A 20098-nucleotide genomic window follows, 5' to 3' on the forward strand; every position below is an offset into this window, starting at 1 on the left:
CCATGGCTAAGACTCGCTTTATTTACCCTCTTTTATCAGGGACACATCTACTCCAACCCAGGGCAAGGACTTCCCTAAGTTCACACCACGCTTTGAAAGCATTTCAACGTCAATCACTGTTAACATGCTCAGCGGCCAGATGTGGATTCAGGAACCAAGCTGGGCAGTTTCGTGCCTCGTGCCATGCAGAGGCTGGGCCCAACCAGGTGACCTCAGCAGTACCACTGGGCATTGCACTGCCTTAACCCATGTTTAATAACTCAGTGGTGCTCATCTACCAAAGCATCAGAGCAGCAGATGCAGCCATATCCATTTTCAATAAGGAACCATAAAACCTAGGTGAGAAATATTTCACAACCCCATATCTATATTTCAACTATTTTTCTCCTGCTCTCCATTCCAGTATCCAAGACAACCATTACCAGGGGGTAATGGTTTCAAAACAGAGGGAGGTAGATTTAAAGCAGACATTAGAAAGAATTATTTTACATTGAGGGTGGTGGAACACTGGCCCAGGTTGCCCAGGTGTGGCATCCAGGTGGTAGATGCCCCATCCCTGGAAACATTCCAGGCCAGGTTGGCAGGGGCTCTGAGCAGCGTCTCTGCTTGCAACCAGCCTCCAGGTCTCAACCTCTTCTCTCATGTCTGAGGTTCTTATCAAATTGCTCAGTGGAAAGGAACCTCAGGAGATATCTACTCCAACACCAACCAGCTCCAACACTGATTTCAGACCAGGTTGCTCAGGGCTTTGTTGGGTTAGGTCTTGAAAAGATGCAAGGATGAAGATCCCCTAGTCTCTCTGAGGTCCTTCTCAAGATTTGCCTGCCCTTGCAGGGAAAACCAGTTTAAATCATATCCAGCAGGAACCTCTCTTGTTTCAGTTTATGACCACTGCCTCCCATCCTCCTGACACGCAGCTCAGTGAAGAGCTTTCGTCCAATTTCTCAACAACCTCCTTGCTGGCACTGGAGAGCTGCTATTAGGTCTCTCCAAAGTCTTTTCTTTTCCAGGATGAAGAGACTCAGTTCCCTCAGCCCCTCCTCATACGTTCAGCCTCCTGACCAGTTTGGTGGCCTCTGCGGGACTTTCCCCAGTTTATCAATATCTGTCTTGTACTGGTGAGCCCCACACTGAACACACAATTGCTGAGTGAGGGGAATAATCACTTTCCTTCAGCTGCTAGTTATACCACCATGAGTATAGCCCAAGATGCTATCAAGGGACCACCAGCCTGGAGGCACAGTCCTCCCCAGCATGACTTCTTAGCATGAAGCAGCACTTCAAATCAAGTGTTCAAATGGATCAAACGAGATATGTAAGGATTTGGGGAATCCATAAAGAGGGCAATTTCGGAAACACCACCAGTCCCACAGAACTCACAGCCTGTTGTCGAATTCCCGATGCCAGGATGGTTTCCAGAGTGATGTTGATGTAAGTGCTGTAGTAAGGATGAGCTGGTGGCAGGTCCTGGAAATTAAGGATGAGTGATGTGTTGTCCTTGATCACCTCTAGCATATCTGCCAGCTTGCAGACAGACTGGTTGGCAGCTTCCAAGTAGTCAGACCTTGAGAGAGACCCGGCTGTCCAGAAAGGGTCATTCTGAAAGCAAAGTACACCCTGGCATCAGTGCCACAGAGCCCAGACTCCTCCAATACAGGTGAAGACCCCTTTCTAGCCCACCTTGGCAACATTGGGGGATGCTGACAGCTACTCTTGATGACCACCGTGCAGTTTGCTGAAGCTCTGCGCCTCAGTTTTCCTACCCAAGGAAAGGTCACAGATCCTTACTGAAAGCAAGGTGGGCTGGGCAGGTCACCTCATTTCCAGGAGGAGAGCAGAGCTGTAATGCAATTTTCCAAGGTAGTAAGCTAAAAGCTCACACTATATTTATCACCACCAAGGATTCATCAGAATCCAAAACCAAAAAGGACTAGCTATTATATAACTAAGTTACCAGAGAGGAGCTAAGGGCTGTTGGAAGAGATGGGCTCCTGACTTAAGGACATTCAGGAACAACTGCTTCAAAGTACATCCCAAAAAGCAGCCTTCCAGATGCTGTCCTGGCCCTTCTCATCTGGCAGGCAGCAGTTTCCCTGCATTCTCACTACCACATCTGCAGGCCAACCAAGTTTCTGTGCTGCAGCGCACGCAGCTGTAATACACAGACATTCCCATCATACCTCCAGATCAGCTCAGATCAGAACGGCAGTGAAGGAACTCCACGCAGGCGTATGAAACCAGTATCTGAGCTTGCATCGCTGCAGCAATGCCTCAGCAAGCCACGTTCAAGCTTGTATAAGTGTTCTGGAGTGCTGCAGCCCTCCTTCCAGATCACAGCTAATGCTCTCCAAGAGGCTTATGGCCTCTAGACAGAGAGCAGCTTGGCAAAAAGAAATGCCACCTGCAACTTGACTGCACGCTGAAGGATAGGTCAAGCCTGTCCCACAGCAATTCCTTCTCCCCTGGACTTCATAGTATTAATTTCTTGCTTTTTCTTTGTAAAGACAACTGTCTCCAAAACTAAATCAAAGAAAAAGGCACAGCATATAATACAACACATTGTCTTTTCTATTTTTTTTTTTTTTTTAATAATCATGTTCCCCTGCCTGGGGCTTCTGAAGTTCTTTGTGGTGTCAATCAGGCATTAAGGTTCCTTCTTCCAGGTGGTGGAAGAAAGACAGTGTGTCTTTTAGACTAAGTCTAAGCTTAGTAGAGGACAGAACTAAATGTGGCTCATGGACTCTTGGTCTAGCTGCACTTCAGATCACTCCACCAACGAGACGGATCTACACATCTCCACCTCAAAGAGGTGGCATGAGCTTTCATCCCATGGCCATGGCTCCAGGACACCCTCTCCGTGGCCATACACACCTGTAGGAACCACTCTCCAGCATTGAGTTTTTCCAGGTCGGTCCAGTTGAACATGGAGGAGTGCTCGTAGGCCCACTCTGGAAAGATTTCCTCCACGTTTGTTGTTCTCCTGAGTGTCTTGTCATGCATCAGAAATGGCACTCCGTCATAGCTGCAAAGACAGTCAGAGGCCCCATTACAGATGGAGATGTGCAACCACGTACATGGTACTAGAAAAATACCTGTTCCCACTCCAGCCTCTCTCATGGCTTCACATCAAAATCATTGTGAAGATCTCAACTAGTTTAACACATCCCCAGCATCCCCAAAACCAGCTGAAATGAGATGTACCCAGAGGAAAAAGTCTCTTAGATACCTGCTACATGTTTGCAGTCATTAAAAACGGTGACATAACCCTGTCCCTCCCTCCCTTCCTTCTCCTCACTACCCTCCTCAAAAAATGTCTAGAGTGCCAAACTGGTATCTTGGACAAGAACACCCACCCTGAATGCTCAGGCTAACCAAAGCTTTCTGCAATGTTTGTAGCTCCAGATAATGTCAGATGTTTTCCATACTCTGTATGCACAGACACACACACACAAACTATTCTCAAAGTGTTAATAGTAGATGACGAGTAAGATTTCCAAAGGCTCTCAGACTATATGGGAACTTAATGTTCATGGGCTTTCAGCAAAATGCAAAGGCTCCAAGCTACCAAAATTGCTCTGAAATTGTCTTTTCAATGGAAAATTGCTTTCGGGAAACAGCCATGCTCACACGAGTTGCTAAGTTCATGCATCTTAAAGAAAACTCGCCTCTCAGATGAAACTAAACACCCAAATGCATGCACTGTGGGCTTTAAGCCACCTACATATTGCAGAACAATGGTTCTGGGAAATGGAAAAAGCTCTTCAAACTTTCTTCCACCCAATTTTCTGTGACAAGGTCAGTGGTAACACCACACGGGGCAGTAAGGATTTCTATCAAGGGCAGGGGAACAATTGTCTGCACTCAGAAATCAAGATAAATCCAGCACAGACAGCCTAATTATAATGACATCAAGGAGCCAGTCTTCCTAGCAGGAGACTCAGGTAAGGTCTGGAAAGGAGATGGGGTTAAAATATAAACTGCATTTAAATTAGGAGACAACCAACCCTGAGCATTCACCCCCAGAGCTAGAGGGAAAACAAAAACCAAAATTTTAGATGATGGAGCAAACGCTGCCTCAGCTTTACCAGTGCCTGCAGAAGTCCCCCGTGACAAAGGTCACTGGCATCTTATTTGCTATTTCTAGCGCACACTGTGCCAGCTACTTCCCCCTGCAACCCAAAGCAACACGCTGACACAGCAATACCATGCTCAGCAGCACACCATGCTGCTGCAATCAATCAGAAGGGTTTTTAATAAATACAGTCAAAAAAAAAAAAGAAAGAAAAAATGCTAAGCAACTGCAGAATTAAGAGTGTGGAATGTTTAAGGGAGATAGGAGCTCAAGTTTTAACATCTCATAGCAGAGCATCATCAGAAACTGCTAAGCCTTAGCCACAGTGCGGAAATCCTACGGGACTCTTCATATTTACTCCCTCCTGTCTAATCCTTCCCCTTATGGCGTCACTAGCACTACCCAAGGCTAACCACAATGTATTGGCAGGCAGAAGTTTGAAAAAATAATTCAGAGACAGAAATCAGAGCTTTAGAAGAAGAGATGTGGGAGGAGGTAGAAAATGAGAGAGGAATACACAGTGATACTGCGCTCCAGCTGCTTGAAGCAAAGTTGGCTTTTCAACCAGGGCCACCCGGTTTGGGGTGTGCGGTAGGGAGCAAGTTGTGATAGGTCTGAGTATGTCCAAGCAGCCCACCCATGGCCGATATGTGCCTACAAGAACATGGAAGCATCCCAGGAGGGATGACCTGGGGACATCCCAGGTGGACTGGACCCATCAAACCACAGGCACAAAAAGCATCTTTCAAAGGGATAAGGACAGCAACGGGTGTTGTGCTGCAAACCCTTCCCAAAGCTGCTGCCAGCTGTATTAATAGCTCAGTTTTTGGTGGGAAGGTCAATGGAGTCTGCTGTTTATAAAGACACCTGAGTCTCCTAGAGAAGGCCTCAGATAACTGGGCCATCAAGGGCATTGTTTAAGCTATGGATGCTTGATGTGGACCTCTGGGATTGCTGCTGAGAGGCAACATGGAAAGCTCCCGGAGCTTTTCCAGATCTCCTCCTCCCAAAAAGCCACCTCTCCCCTCGGCCAGTGCTAACAGAAGCAACCGATTCAGACACTGCATGAGCCGAGTCCTCACTTGTGAGTGTGGACAGTCAAGTAGTCATCCCTTCAGAACAGTTAATGAACTTAACTGATTTTTTTTTAAAAAAAAAAAAAATAAAAAAAACCAACAAAAAACAAACCACCAAAAAAAAAACCACCACAACATCCAAATTCATCTTTCATCCTTCTACAATGACTTCCGCTCTCTAGGTGGAAGAAATTCCTACAGTTTCTATATTGTTCAATCTCAAGCAGTTATACAAAAAGCACCCTAAGAAACTTCAAAAGCCCATCTTCCACCGGGCAAAAGTATCTTTCCATCAACACCAACCTCCAAAACAGTCAGGGAAACAGGAAACATCAGCTTTGAGTCTCTTGTATTTATAACCAGAACTGAGACAAACTGAGGGATCACCAAGGTGTGGCATTACTGTTCCCTTCCTGCCACCTCTGCCGTTTTGCACATCTACGTAAAACATGCAAAAGACAGTTCAGAAAAGGAACAAGAATATTAAAGAATCAAACTCTTGGAACAAAGCACAGTTCTTGAAATAACCCTCTCTAAATGCTCTCTAAATTGGCCTTGTCAATTCAGCTCAACATTTACCTGCAAGGAACGGCTTTCTGACAGTCAACACCACCTCTTCCCACCATTAGTGACACGCGAGGGAAGGGGAGGAGGAGAAAGTGCGTACTGCTGGGCTGCTAAATTCTTGTAAAAACCCTTCTGAAGACTTGTAGTGCAATGAAGTCAGCTTGGGATCTCCACTCTGCACCTCGGGTACCCCAACAAAAGTCAGATTTAAGCAGCTCTGTGTCCTCCCAAGGCCAGTTGACTTCAAGCCAGGCTAGAAACCAGGTGTTCTGTTCCAATGCAATAAAACAAGCTCTAGGATTAGCTACAGTCTTCCTGCCAATGAAGATTAGCTTCATAAAAAAGGTATCCAGGTTCCCCCACCTGGACAGTTTCACCTTTAATCGTCATCACAGTGGAACAATAAGTAGCATCTGTGCAAGCGGAGACAGCGAGAAATTACCAGATACGTTCACCACGAGAGCTCTTTTCAATGGGAAAGGGCAGTAACAAGCAGACACGCACCAGATAGGAAAGACCCATCAGCATGATTTAGGCCATCCACAGAGAACATCTCAGACCAACTAGCACACTAGCTTACCTCAGTACCACATCAGCTTGGACTCCATATATCTTCTGTTCCACTGCCTTCTGGAAGGACATCAGAGTGTTTTCTGGTGCCAACTATTGGGGAAAAAAGAGCAAGGAGAGACTAGTAGTAAGTGGAAATGTTTACAAAGCAGTGTCAGTGATGATGCTTGGAGAAAGGTTTAGAGACTTTAAGGAGTCAAAAATAATCTTGTTTTGCAGATTTTGTACTGGTCAGTTACACTGGAGTACCAGCATCCCCCAGGCAGAATTGCATCTTACTGAAGTCCTGAAGATGACCAAAGCATTTAACTCCATTGATGGTCTTTCACACACAGGACAGAATTCAGTGCAGAGTTATCATGCCTGCAACAGTTGAAACCTGGCCAGCTTGTGGTCAGGTGCAAAATTAGTGTACGATAGATTCACCCACCAGTGTGGTCCCCCAAACACTGGCTTGCTGGAGATCCCCAGAAAGCGACTGTTCATGTGATGCCAATTCTCCATCCAGAGCTTATAACTAGAGTTATCCAAAACACACCTTAACAGTTCTTCATTCTCCTACTTTTCTATGCAAACGGTACTTACAATGCCACTATAGACAGAATAAAGCCCATAAACCAGGGTATTATCCATACAACGGAAAACAACTAGACCACAGGTTCTGAAGCACACATTTTATTTCCACATCTACTCAGTTCAAAAAGGCATCTATTACTCAGTGTAAAAATCAGTTGATTTCTCTAATAACAAACGTTTCAGTTTTAACAACAACTAAAAAAAATATAGCCATAAGCTTAGAAAGTTTGTCCTTATGGCTATCACAGATAAGGATTCAAATTTATTTCATATTCCTTCCTGTTGAATGGAGCAGATGGTAACAGAATTTGGGTTTGTTTAAAAACAATACAGTGTGAAGACAAATACCTTGTTCTTTCTACAAAACCAGTACAGCATAACCAGTCCACAAACAACCGGCAGACCAGAAAAAAAAAAAAGTAGACAACTACAGAGAGAAAACCTGGCAGATTTCCTGAACTGAAACATAAGTACATAAAAATAAAGCTATTTTTAAAAATAATTTTATTTTTTTCAATTTTACTTTCAGGTTTGGAGCACCTGTAACATCCTGGTTTTCCACTCATCTCTGCCACCACCAGGATCGGTAAGTTTCCATCACGACACAATGAGCATTCACAAGCCATGATTTTCAAGAATTACTCAGAGTTTGGAAAAAGGAATAGTTAAGAACAAAGGTCTAAACGCACCATGCAAGCAACATGCACAATAAATGCAAGAAATAGCTCAAGAGTTTAAGGTGTCTCTGAGAATTATTTATTTTCTTATTAGCTGATGACCTTACATGCTCAGATCAGCAAAGCTTTGGGGTAACACAATCAGAGCAAACGTCAGCAACAACCTTCACATGGCTCCAGTATCTCTCTACTGAATTCCTCTGGGTCAAGCCACGCATCAATACTAGATCATTTTTCTTTTTGTTCAAAGGCAACACAGAGGCACGTTATTTTCCTTCAAAAACTCCCAAGGTCTGACTTGTCAAGGAGAAGACAGAGGCAACGCCCCCATCACACCCTCTCGCACAGCCCAGCGCTGGGTCACACAAGGTCGAGTTGAAAGAGCTTTTTTTGCGATATATCCACGATGCCCAGAGCTGTCAGCAGGGAGCAGCAGCCACATAAAGATCTACAGATCTCATCCAGGCAGACCTGCTCTATCTCCTTGGGATGCTTTCAGCATCTCGGGTTCCCCCCTACCTCCCGGGAAGTAGCCCAAATTTCCCCAAGATAACGCTGCAAGGCGATCGTCTTTGTTTTACAGGGTAATGCTCAGTATTCGCTTTTGGAGACTGCAAGAATCGCAAGGAAATAAAGTGTGTAGAGTTCAAACTAGAGACAGTTGAACTAGAGAAACCAAAGGGTGATGCAAGACCACCAGCCTAAGTCAGGAAGGGTTGCTGGGTGGATGCAATGCAAGTCCCAACTCAAGATGTGACATCACATCAAGCAGGAACTGAACTCACGCCCGTATAAGCAGTCTTACCAAGGATGCAGACATACAAGGAATAGAAAAGCAAAGTGTGTTGAGTTATAAACAATCTTTCAGGCTAAGGGGGACTGGAAAGGGCAGGCTGGAATATCTTCACCAAGCAATCAACGTAAAAGCTGACGACACAGGTAGGATTACACTACTGTTACCCACCTACACAATGAAGAGCTCCTATTGCATGAGTAAGGGCTAATGATGGCAAACAAGCGCAGCTACAACAGTATTCCACCTCTGCAGAGGTGGACCAGCGTGACCAAGGTCTTCTCAGACAGTAAAGATGTTCATGCATCTTAGAGGCAGTGCTAAAATACAGGTTACAGTGAACTAAAAACTGATATTTTCATTGATTTTTTTAAACTCAGCACACTATGTCCCATCTTCAGTGCTCAGACGCCACTGAGCCTCACACTGTGGAGAGATGATCCCAGTCCCAGGAGTGGACTATTCCACTCCTGCTGCATCTCTAGCCCCTACAGAGCCTGTAGACCACGATTCACCCTTCAAGAAGGGCAAAACTTAACTGGACCCCACCAGGGCTGCAGGCAGCTGCTCAGATATGAGACATCCATTCCTTCCCCAGGAACTTGACCCAAACACAAGTTAAATAAACTTACAAAACCCTGGCCAGATCTGTGCTGAAAACAGCAGCTGTGCAGAGGAAGCAGCATTTTAAAATCGTTCTAAGGACTTAAGGTCTGGCCATCCAAATACACACTCAGGAACTGTAATATAATCGTCATCACAACACCACTAGAAGTGAAGAGCAACCTCTTGAAGAGCATCACAGATGGATGAGCATCTCTAGCTGCTCTGAACCAGCAAACAGCACAGACGTCAGCAGAAGTGCTCTCCATAACACCATTCCCCACGGTGGCTTGTGCTGGGCAGTCTCAATAACACCACAATGCTATTACTTGACAGGTTGATGTCAGAAGCTTTGGAAAAGTAGATTATAAGCCTTCCAGGCAAAGACGTCATCTTCTTGTGAGCATGTGGCGGGTAAGCTCCTAACCTGGCCAGAGCCAGTCACCCTGATATAAATAATTGCATCTCCAGATGAGTCCATCATCAATGCAGAAAGCTGTCCTCCTCGGTTTCTAAACCTCTCGGTCAATCCTAGCCTTGAGGGGACTGAGCAAGCCACTCATACCAATGACATAGTCCAATAAAGGTCAACCAGAAAGCCAGGAAAGCTTTAACCCTGTCCCCTAAAATCAGGTGCTGCCTATTCCCAGAGGTTCCTCTAGCACTACTTTAGACATGGGATCTCTCTGCACCAGGAGTTCATCTCCCTTAGAATGCGAGTTTTTTTGTGAAAAGGGTGAATCTCAGTAACAGATATTTCCATCATCCCAGCCTGTGTCTGTCTCCCTCAGGAAAAAGGGAGCTGAAACCCCAAATTCAGCACGTGTAGGGCAGAGATGCACCCAAGTGAGACATTTACTTCTTTAGGTTAGTGTTGTGGGTTTTTTAAAAATATTTTACAGCAAAACTGCAATAACTAAATAAATGCATAGTCTTTCTGCTTGTATTTCTCTCTGTCTCCCTCCAGTTTCTTCTACGAGCTTCCTCCTTGATACAATATATTCAGGCACATTATGACTAAAACCTAAATCCAAGTTTGCAGCAATGCGGTGCAACAGGACACAACCAATTTCTTAAGAAATCAAGTGCTGAAGTGAAGCCAGCCCTGGGGCACAAAGCAATGATCTCACTCCAAAACCTCTGTCCTATACAAACCATGCCAATGTCCACTGAAAGCTAGACAGACTCTGTGTAGAAGCTGTTCCTTCTCTTCACACTTGGTTTGATAGGCTCATCCCTTGCAAAAATCAAGCTACTATTCATTTCTTCCTACTACAGAGATACAGCAAGCATTTTCTAGAAAATTACCCATGAATGAACTCATTTTGACTGGGTTTTTTTGTGCTTAAAATACAATTATAAATGCTTTCAAGCAGAGTCAAGAGCTTTGGACCTTCCTTAACGAAGATTATGAAAGCATGCTAGTTAGAGCAGCACAGCCTTGCTACGGTTGGATGTTGCTATGCTGTATTTTTCCCCTAATTAGCCACCTTGCCAGGCCTTTAAAAAAAAAAAAAATAGAAATTAACACATCATTGGCATGTTGGGGAGGCTAAAGAAGGAAGCTTGCACAGAAGAACTGTGGCTGTTAGACAGCCGGCTGAACATGAGCCAGCAGTGTGCCCAGGTGGCCAAGAACGCCAACAGCATCCTGGCTTGTATCAGGACCAGTGGGGCCAGCAGGAGCAGGGCAGTGATGGTGGCCCTGTACTCGGCGCTGGCGAGGCAGCACCTTGAATGCTGTGTGCAGTGTTGGGCCCCTCAGCACAAGAAGGACCTTGAGTTGCTGGAGCACATCCAGAGAAGGGCAACACAGCTGGTGAGGGGTCTGGAGCACCAGTGTGATGAGGAGCAGCTGAGGGAACTAGGGTTGTTCAGTCTGGAGAAGAGAAGGCTGAAAGGAGACCTCATCGCTCTCTATGACTGCCTGAAAGGAAGGCGTAGGGAGGTGGGTGTTGGTCTCTTCTCCCAAGTAACTAGTAATAGGACGAGAGGAAGTAGCCTCAAGTTGTGCCAGCGGAGGTTTAGGTTGGATATCAGGAAACAATTCTTTACTAACAGAGTGGTCGGGCACTGGAACAGACTGCCCAAGGAAGTGGTGGAGTCCCCATCCCTGGAGGTGCTCAAGGAACGTGTAGACATGGCACTCCAGGACATGGCTTAGTGGACGTGGTGGTGTTGGGTTGCCGGTTGGACTTTATGATCTTGGAGGTCTCTTCCAACCTTAAAGATTCTATGATTGTGTGCTGAGCTGCACTAAAGAGTTTGATCTTTGCTTAATTGACAAGCTTTAAGGATATTTTCTCACCCTTTTGGAAACATGAGCATCATTTTAATTTTTTTTTTTTTTTTTCATTTTCCCTCCCTTATCTCTCCTTTCCGGTACTAATGTCTTGATTAGACAATAATTGGATTAAGAATGGAATTTTCCTTCCTGGAGAAAGATTCCCTTTGGAAGTTCCCTGTATGGGACTTAGTGTGAGATCTGCCAATGTGTTGGATTTCAGCGTTAGGGTCCCATTATGCCAGGTCACTATCAGGCAATAACATTACTGTTTAAAACATAAAATAAAAATGTATCTTTAATCCCCAGGAATTCAAGGTATTTTAGAGAGCATCCATGTCTAGCATTTCTGAAAACAGCTCAACTAGACTGAAAGGAAGTGAAAAGGTGCACAACAAAGAAAAAAATAAAAGTATTGCCTTGGACAACGGGATAAACTCATAAGCAAAAAGCCATTAAGGATTTAATAACTAGAGACAGGAGATAAGACCTCATTACTGTCATACTGCACACAAAAAAAAACCTGAAGCTTGATTTAATCAAAGACTACCTAACCTTACGTAGATTTATTTCAGTGAAGTGTTTCTCCTGGTCTGACAGGAGATGCTAATTGTGATTGTGAAAATTGTGAAAAAAAAATTGAATAAAGGCTCTCAAAAACATGTAGATAACAAAAATCCCCAAACAGAAAGAAAAATCAACAGTTTTTCCTTAGCTGAAAACTCTCAAAATAAGCCACAACCCCAAACAGAAGTCTTCATTATTGCTTCCATCAATAACTGGCACCACAAGATGACGAAACATCATTAAATTATGAAAAAGCATCTCTGTGAGAACATCAACACGTATTGGAGGCTTCACCTTCAGATGTCAAAAATAAAAAACAAAAACCAAAACCAAACAACTCCACATGTGCACGGCCATATTTGCTGGAAGTTTCTTGGGAGCATCCCTACAGAGGCAAAGCATTCCTAAGCAATAACCCAACAGGCAAACCCTGAGAGCAATTAAGGATTGGATGACCTTTGAAGGTCTCTTCCAACCCTAACTATCCTGTGATTCTATGACCAAGTCTCTGCTGGGATTCTTGCTCCAGATAAGGTTTATGTGAACTAGTTCAATCTGTAGGGCAGAAATTTTGTCTGCTGTTTAGTTTCTTTAGAAGGCTATGGGTGGCACACAGGCCTGGAAACACCACAGGAAGAAAATCTCCTAACAGATTTTGTTATTTCCAGCTACGCAGAAAGCATGCAGAGAACAGATTCTCACTTGGCTTCTTCTGGCCTTCACGGTTAGTACAAACTCAGCAGGACAGGAAAAAGCATTTATCATGCCCAGAACTTCATTCCACCACCCACAGAGCCAATACAGTTAAAAGAGTGATGCAAATTAAGATGGCATTTCAGGGGACTGCTTAAAGAAAGAAATAATTAAAAACAAAGAGAACTAAAATAAAATACTCCTGTGTCATGACAGGTGTTTATCTCACCTAGCAAACTCCTAGTGCACACTCTTGGACTTGGAGAGGTGCTCAAGCATGCTCCAGCCTGCCAAATAGGTTCTGACAGCCTATACAAATATTTCTTCTGCTTTGAATGTCAGCAAAAAAAGTTAGTTGGATGCCTTAAAAAAAAAAAAAATAAAATAAAATTTTTTTCAAAAAAATTGCAAGGCCAGTGCCTACACTGCAGTATGCTATCTTATCTGAAGTCAATCAACCTGCAGAGAGATGGAGGTGCAACCATCCAAACAGACCTAGGGACAGAAGCACCCAAACTAGAGATCCGGACCAGTATGTCCAAACTCCACAAGACAGCATTATCCAAGAGCACGGCTGTGCCAAAGCCAACATGCTCCATCTTTAGCCTGGACATGTCCAGAAACCTTGGAGAAAAAAGGACTATCTGATTATGATTTCAAGGTCTACTCAGAGGCAGATGACAGGAATGTTTCAGCACCTCACCCAGTCTCATGATGATCTGCAATGCAAGAGCACCATGCAGTCATGTAGGGTCAAGCACAGCTTGTTTGTTTTTCCAGATTGCTAAACACTCAAGGCAATCTTGCTGGGAGTTGAGCTGAACGACTGCTGGTGAGATCCTGCAAAGGGCATGAAGACCGAGCCTGAAGCCTCTTTTAAAAAAAAAAAAAAAAAAAAATCACAAACTTCTACTGCTGCAGCTCAAGGGCCAAGCCTGGAGAGCAAAAAACAGCAGATCTACCAGCCAGAAAAACGTAATGGCACGTACCACTCTGAGCAAGGCAAGGATTGCCCTTTTGTTTGTAAGGCATCCAGAACATCTGGGGCGTGACTTGACTCCGAGTTCACGTACTGATTTACCACCACGGTAATTCTAGCCAAGAGGGGTGCCTCAAAGTTCCATTTGTCATATATATTCTCTGGAGGGCAGCCTGGAGACCATCAGATCCGGTACCATCCTTTACACAGGCAGAAGAGTCTGTCAACACAGTACTAATTAAGTGAGACTACTCACCATCGGTGCTCCGCGGTGACCTATAATGGCTGGCTTTGGTCCCAGAGCCTTCTTCTCCATTATGCAAGGGGATGAGATGGTGAGGGGGACGAGGTAAAGTGCAACTACAACTGCGAGGTATGCAGTGAACATCAGCATCTGAGAAGCTGAGGTGGAAAGAGAAAAAAAGAGCCGGTGAAAATGTTGGACCTGATCTCCTCACACCACAGGAGCAAAGTCAAGACACCTTCATCTTCCTCCAGAGGAGAGACTGGTCTATAGCCATTGCCCCTATTACAATAGCAGAGCTCTGTGTTTAGGGAAAAACATATTCTATTTTAAAAAAAAATATATCTGAGCTGATCAAGTCCCGAGGGAGGTTTTAACTTCGTTTTGTGTTGTGGAAACAAAAAGTTAAATTAATTTCTTGAAGTCCCAGCAATGTAGCCCAAAACACTTCTGATTTCCAGCCCTTTGGGTGGGACAGCACCAAATTGTGTCCCGCCTGACAGCAGAAATAGATCACCAGTTAAATATATCTACAAATAAGTCACGGCACCACGTCGGTGCATTTAATATCACTTGGGTTTACATCACTTGTGTTTACACCAGTGGTTCACCAACACCACCCATTCCAGCCAGGGTATCACCACTTCAACTGTTTCTATGTGAAAATCTGTGCCACCTAGAACCGAGTTAATTTGCAATAATATTTTACTGATTAAGTTGGACACATTTAAATAAATCCTTGGGTTGCGATAGTGCTGCAACTCCCCGGGGTCTCTGCAAGCAGCGATATTACAGAACAAGCAAACACAGCAAAGACGGTGCTGGCTGCAGCCCTTGGGGCCAGATGACTCCTCACAAAGCCCAGAGACTCTGGGAATCTTTCGAAGGTGCTGACAGCGCAACAGAAACACCCCTTGTTCCCGACAGACACGTATTCCTTATGAAGAACAGCAGGCACCTTTGAACTCCAGAGCTATTTGGAGTCACTTGAAACCACAGACATTAAAGGATAAGACTTCTTTTTTAATATTATTATTATTTATTTTTCAAACTCATTCAGGCTTTGGAAATCAAGGGACAACCTCCAAAAAAAACCCTTTAAAACAAATATTTGCCATGGATGCAAGATGGAAAAGGCTTTTTTTTTTAGGGGAAGGACAGAACAGCCCAGCTCTGGTCCTGACCACAACTGATCTGGTTTCACACATAAACTGCTTTTTGCTTCCAGCATCTAATAGCCTCATTCAAACATGTTCCTACAAGCCAGAAAGTAACATCAGTAACTTGGCCATGTAATTTTTCCTCCTCTCAGGAAGATGTCAATCATTCACAGAGCATTCAAGGAACCAAATGGCATCTTGCTAAGTGAGTTCATACTGTGTCCCGCACCATAAAGGTATGGTGCCCTGGAATTGTGTGTTTCCAGCATCAAAAGCTCCAGATGGACACAGGACATGATCCTGACCCAATTCTTGCTCACCCCAGGAACAGCACACATCAACCAGGCTTTGAAATTAAGCCTAATTGTCAGCAAAGTCTCAGGCTGTGCAAAGAATCCAGTACCATTCACGGTACTGCAGTTTTGGGATTAAACAGCTCAGATTCAGGCTAAAGGCAAGTACCATGTGAAATGCACGGGCTTCAAAATATTTTGATCACTGGAGTGCACCCGCAGGGAAAGGATGCCCCAGTACAGGTCACAGATCATGTTAAAATACAGCAGACCACCTCACCCAGCCATGGATATAGAATCACAGAATGGTTAGGGCGGGAAGGGACCTTTGAAGGCCATCCATTCCAACTCCCCTGCAAAGAGCAGGGACATCTCCAACCACATCAGGTTGCTCAGAGCCCCGGCCAACCTGACCTGGAATGTTTCCAGGGATGGGGCATCCACCACCTCTCTGGGCAGCCTGGGCCACTGTTCCACCACCCTCATTGCAAAAGAATTTTTTCCTAATATCCAATCTGAATCTGCCTGCCTCTATTTTAAAACCATCACCCCTCGTCCTGTCCCAGCAGGCCCTGCTGAAGAGTCTCTCCCCATCTTTCCTGCAGCCCCCTTTAGGCACTGGGAGTCGCTCTCAGGTCTCCCTGGAGCCTCCTCTTCTCCAGGCTGAACAGCTCCAACTCTCTCAGCCTGTCATGTCATATGTGACAGCTGAGACCATAAAAAAGAAAAAAAAAAGTTAAACAAAACACAAGCAAAGCACATACTATTCAATTTGAGGTTGGATGGTCTGTATAGAAGGAGGCCTCCTGGTGACCACCCAAGCCAAGCAAGTAGGACAGATAAATCTTCCACTTTCTACAAAATGACACCACTACCAACAACGTTTAGATGCAAGCCTTCCTTCTGCATTCCTCCTGCTCTTCCTGACCACTCCAGCCTTGTTTAGGCTCCTAGAAGAGCATGTTCCTCACATGTCCTTTTGCTACTCAACGCTTCCAGGGCTGCTTTGAGTTCAGTGTTTTCTACCTGACCTCAGAAGCAAGCTGTGAAAACAGGCTACGATCTTTTAAAACTCTGGAGCCATTCAAGAAACATCTATTCTCCAGGGTAAAAAAAAAAAGTAACATAGACAGAACAAAAAAAAAAAAAGTGTAAATTTGTGCAGAGAAAAGCCAGTTGCTGGAAATTGTCACGTCTCAAACAACAAGAACAGACTGTTGCACCAATGACTACAGCTGCACCAGTTATTTTTTAAAAAGTCATTAGTGAGTGAAATCATCTTTTCCCATTACAAGTGACTGTAGTTTCTCACAGAGGTTCCAGTCCTTCTCTTCCATTTTTAACACCATCATGTCAAGCACATCTGCACAAAAAGCCTGTGAAGTCCTCCAAGTGAGATAACTTTCACAAGTAAAATTACCCTGAAACAACTTTAAGATCCGATGGTACAGAAAATATTAATGTTTTTCCTAAAAAAAAAAAAAAAAAAAAAACCAAAAAACCACCAAAAAAAGCCACCAAAAACAAAAAACCACCAAACAACAAAAAAAACAAACCAAAACAAAAAAACCAAACCAAACAAAAAAAAAAAAAAAGAAAACAAAAAACAAAAAAAAAAAACCCCAGGAGCAGAAAAGGAGAAAGAAAACACCTTCCTGGCTTATTAAAAAAAAAAAAAAACACAAAGAAAAGAAAAGTAATTTTCAAAAAACTCAGCTGCAAGACAAAAACTGAGGAATTCAGAAGTAGCACATACAGTCTCTGCTCTAGGCGTAACCACAAATCCTCCCTCAACTGGCAGCCTAATTACATGCTAGGACATATTTAAGAAGAACCAGGTACAGCTTTATTGGCATATTTATAAATTAAGGCAGAGAAATTATTTCTTTGAAAGCTCTCTCTGGATATCAAAATCTTTCCATCTTCAGACACTGTTTCCTCATTCTTAACTCCCACTTCTTGGAAGTCTTCCGCAAGCGCTGCCAAATCGTTCCAGGGCTTGTGTTTTGCTGCAGGTTAAATACCAATTAAAATATTTTTTCTGGAGCTGGCACAAATGTCTGAGAACATCCATGGATGCCCTGAAGGAAAACACTTCTGAGGGCACAGAAGGATCAAATTATTTCACAAGAAAACTTGAAGGAAGAGCCTAGGCTTGGGAGAGGCCCTCAGCAAAGAGGTGGGGCAAAGGAGGTGCATGAAAAACCTTATTTCAGTAGACAGGACCATCAAATAAAAGAGCTGGGTTTAGCGTGTCCTTTGCCATTCTACTCCCTTAGATCTTTGACCGTGTCTCAACATGCATTTAGGAAGCACCTAACCATCAGAGACCAGCTCTCTACTGAGCTGAGTTCTACCGTACCACAAGCACAAGTCCATTAAGGCTTTCAAAAGCAAGAAATGCAGGTGAGGTTGCAGAGCAGCAAGAGGTGCTTATGAGATAGAATATAGGCTATGTCAGTTGGATGGTACCTACAATGACCACCTAGTCCAACTGCATGACCACCTAGTCCAACTGCATGACCAGTTCAGAGCTGACCAAAAGTTAAAACTTGTTATTATGGGCATTGTCCAAATGCCTCTTAAACACTGACAGGCCTGCGGCATCGACCCAAGGAAGCTTGTTCCAGTGTTTGACCACTCTCTTGGTAAAGAAAGGCCTCCTAATGTCCAGTTTAAACCTCCCCGGCGCAGCTTTGAACCATTCCCACACAGCCTATCACTGGAGAGAAGGACTCAGCACCTCCCTCTCCAACTCCTCAGGAAACTGTAGAGAGCAATGAGGTCACCTCTCAGCCTCCTTTTCTCCATAGTACACAAGACCAGAGTCCTTAGCCACTCCTCATAGGACACGTCTTCCAGTTCTTTCACCATCTTTGCTGCCCTCCTCTGGATGCATTCGAGGACCTTCACATCCCCAGCGCCCAGAACTGCACACAATATTCAAAGTAAGGCCACATCAACATTGAATACCAGTGGGATTATCACCTCTTTTGACCGGCGGGTTACATTCCATTTAATGCTCCCCAAGATGTGGTTTGCCCTCTTGGAGGCAAGGGAACACTGCTGACTCGTACTGAACCCAACACCCCAACAGCTAGCCACCAGCCCCAGACCACCACGCAAGGACACCAGTGGTACTTACTGGCTTTCTCCGTTCGTGCAAACTGCCCCGCTACCAACCACGACAGGGCTGTGACCGCTGCAAGTGCTCCTATGTGCAAGAAAGGGGCTGTGGCCTGCAGGACAAGAAAAGGAGGGAAAAATATTACAAACATCCCAGTGCCTTGCAAATTCATTGATCCTGACAGGCTCCACAGGGCATCAGACAGTTCCATTTCCAGTTGGATTTTGCACCATTCCTACATCAGGTCCTACATCATTCCTACAAAACAAATGTTTTGACCATTTCTTCTTCCAAATCTTACCATTGCCCTTGGCACGCAGGCCACTATGAAGGTAAAGCAGGAAAGCTCTAACTCCCTTCTTAACGAAGAGCCCATGCAGTAACACAAATATTTGGAAAAGGCCTCCTTAAACACCACACAAACGCAAGTAAGGCTCTTGGTGCCATCAAGTCTAAAATGTCTTGTAGTCCAGTTGAACACTGGTCAACACCTCTATGTCCAGATGGAGATCAGTGAAGAGTGATGTCCCTCAGGGGACTGTACTGGGACCAGTACTGTTTAACATCTTCATCAATGACATGCACAGTGGGATTGAGTGCAAATTTGCAAATGACACCAAGTTGAATGGTGCAGTTGACGCACTTGAGGGACGAGATGCCATTCAGAGAGACCAGGACAAGCCCAAGAAGTGGGCCCAGGTGAACCTGAGGCCATGAGGTCCAACAAGGCCAAGTGCAAGGTCCTGCAGATGGGTTAGGCCTGCAGCAATATGACAAGGGGTAATGGTTTCAAAGTAAAAGAGGGGAGATTCAGACTTTTTATAAAGAAGACATTTTTTTATGGTGAGAGTAGTGAAATACTGGCACAACTTGCCCAGAGAGGTGTTGGATGCCCCATCCCTGGAAACATTCCAGGCCAGGTTGGCTGGGGCTGTGAGCAACCTGATGTGGTTGGAGATGTCCCTGCTCCTGGCAGGGGGGTTGGGCTGGGTGGGCTTTGAAGGTCCCTTCCAACCCTAACCATTCCGTGATTCTATGAACACACTGGACTGTATCACCATGCTGCATTGCCAAGAGAGAAAGTTTGAGATGGATCCTCTGAGTCATGCTTCTGTTCTCCAACTGCCTGCCTAAATTTAAAAAAAACAAAAAAAAACAAAAAAAAAAACCAACCCAAAACAACAAAAAAAAAACCACACAAGAAAAGGGAAGCACTTCTGAGAAATGTTAGTCATTTGTGTGAATGCTATTTTTCCTCCCTGTATTTGCATATATTTGCATGCTCCCAAATACACACCAGTAAAAACCTCTCAGGCCTTTCATGAGCAAAATATTTTTTGGACCCCTTTTTGAGGAAGGAGAAAAAAAAATGAATAGGGAGCAGGTTTATCGTGAAATTAACAGTTTGTAACTATTTTCCTCTAACTCATCTATAGCCCTGCAGCATACCACAAGTCTTTCTTTAAGCAGGACTGGATCAGAAAAGCTGCATTCTTTTTCAGATATATATATAAATTTAATGTGCAATGTAAAAACAAACCCAGAGTACTCTCTCCCATGGGACTGGGAAAAGCGTGATGCTCCAGGCCACGACACCAGGGTCAAGACCACTGCTAGCCAGACCAAGAGGAATATGCCCTGTCCCTCCGGCAACTCTGAGTCACATCAGGCTTCAGTATTTCCCACTTCTAACTCTGCAGCCACACCCTAGATTAAGTTTAAAGAAAAGAGCCAAGGAGATGGAGACAAAGTGGTATGACAGCCTTGAGGATTCCATGGTAGTTTTGCTGTGACTTTTCTCATTGCCGAGATTTCAA

General features: G+C 44.4%; 1 protein-coding gene across 6 annotated transcripts in view; it reads right to left on the minus strand.

Annotated features, from left to right (window-relative positions):
- The window catches only part of GDPD5 (glycerophosphodiester phosphodiesterase domain containing 5), a 172615-nt gene that overhangs the window by 16184 nt on the left and 136333 nt on the right, over positions 1–20098 (minus strand). For all 6 annotated transcript variants that reach the window (XM_086739757.1, XM_086739759.1, XM_086739762.1 and 3 more), the window contains 5 exons: positions 18300–18393; positions 13714–13859; positions 6296–6378; positions 2872–3022; positions 1381–1599 (listed from right to left, as the gene is read on the minus strand). In XM_086739757.1, the coding sequence (XP_086595883.1) occupies positions 1381–1599; positions 2872–3022; positions 6296–6378; positions 13714–13859; positions 18300–18393 (693 nt within the window). The remainder of the gene's footprint in view (positions 1–1380; positions 1600–2871; positions 3023–6295; positions 6379–13713; positions 13860–18299; positions 18394–20098) is intronic.

Source organism: Chlamydotis macqueenii, chromosome 1, assembly GCF_036417535.1.
Source record: "Chlamydotis macqueenii isolate bChlMac1 chromosome 1, bChlMac1.mat, whole genome shotgun sequence".
Lineage (NCBI taxonomy): Eukaryota > Metazoa > Chordata > Aves > Otidiformes > Otididae > Chlamydotis > Chlamydotis macqueenii.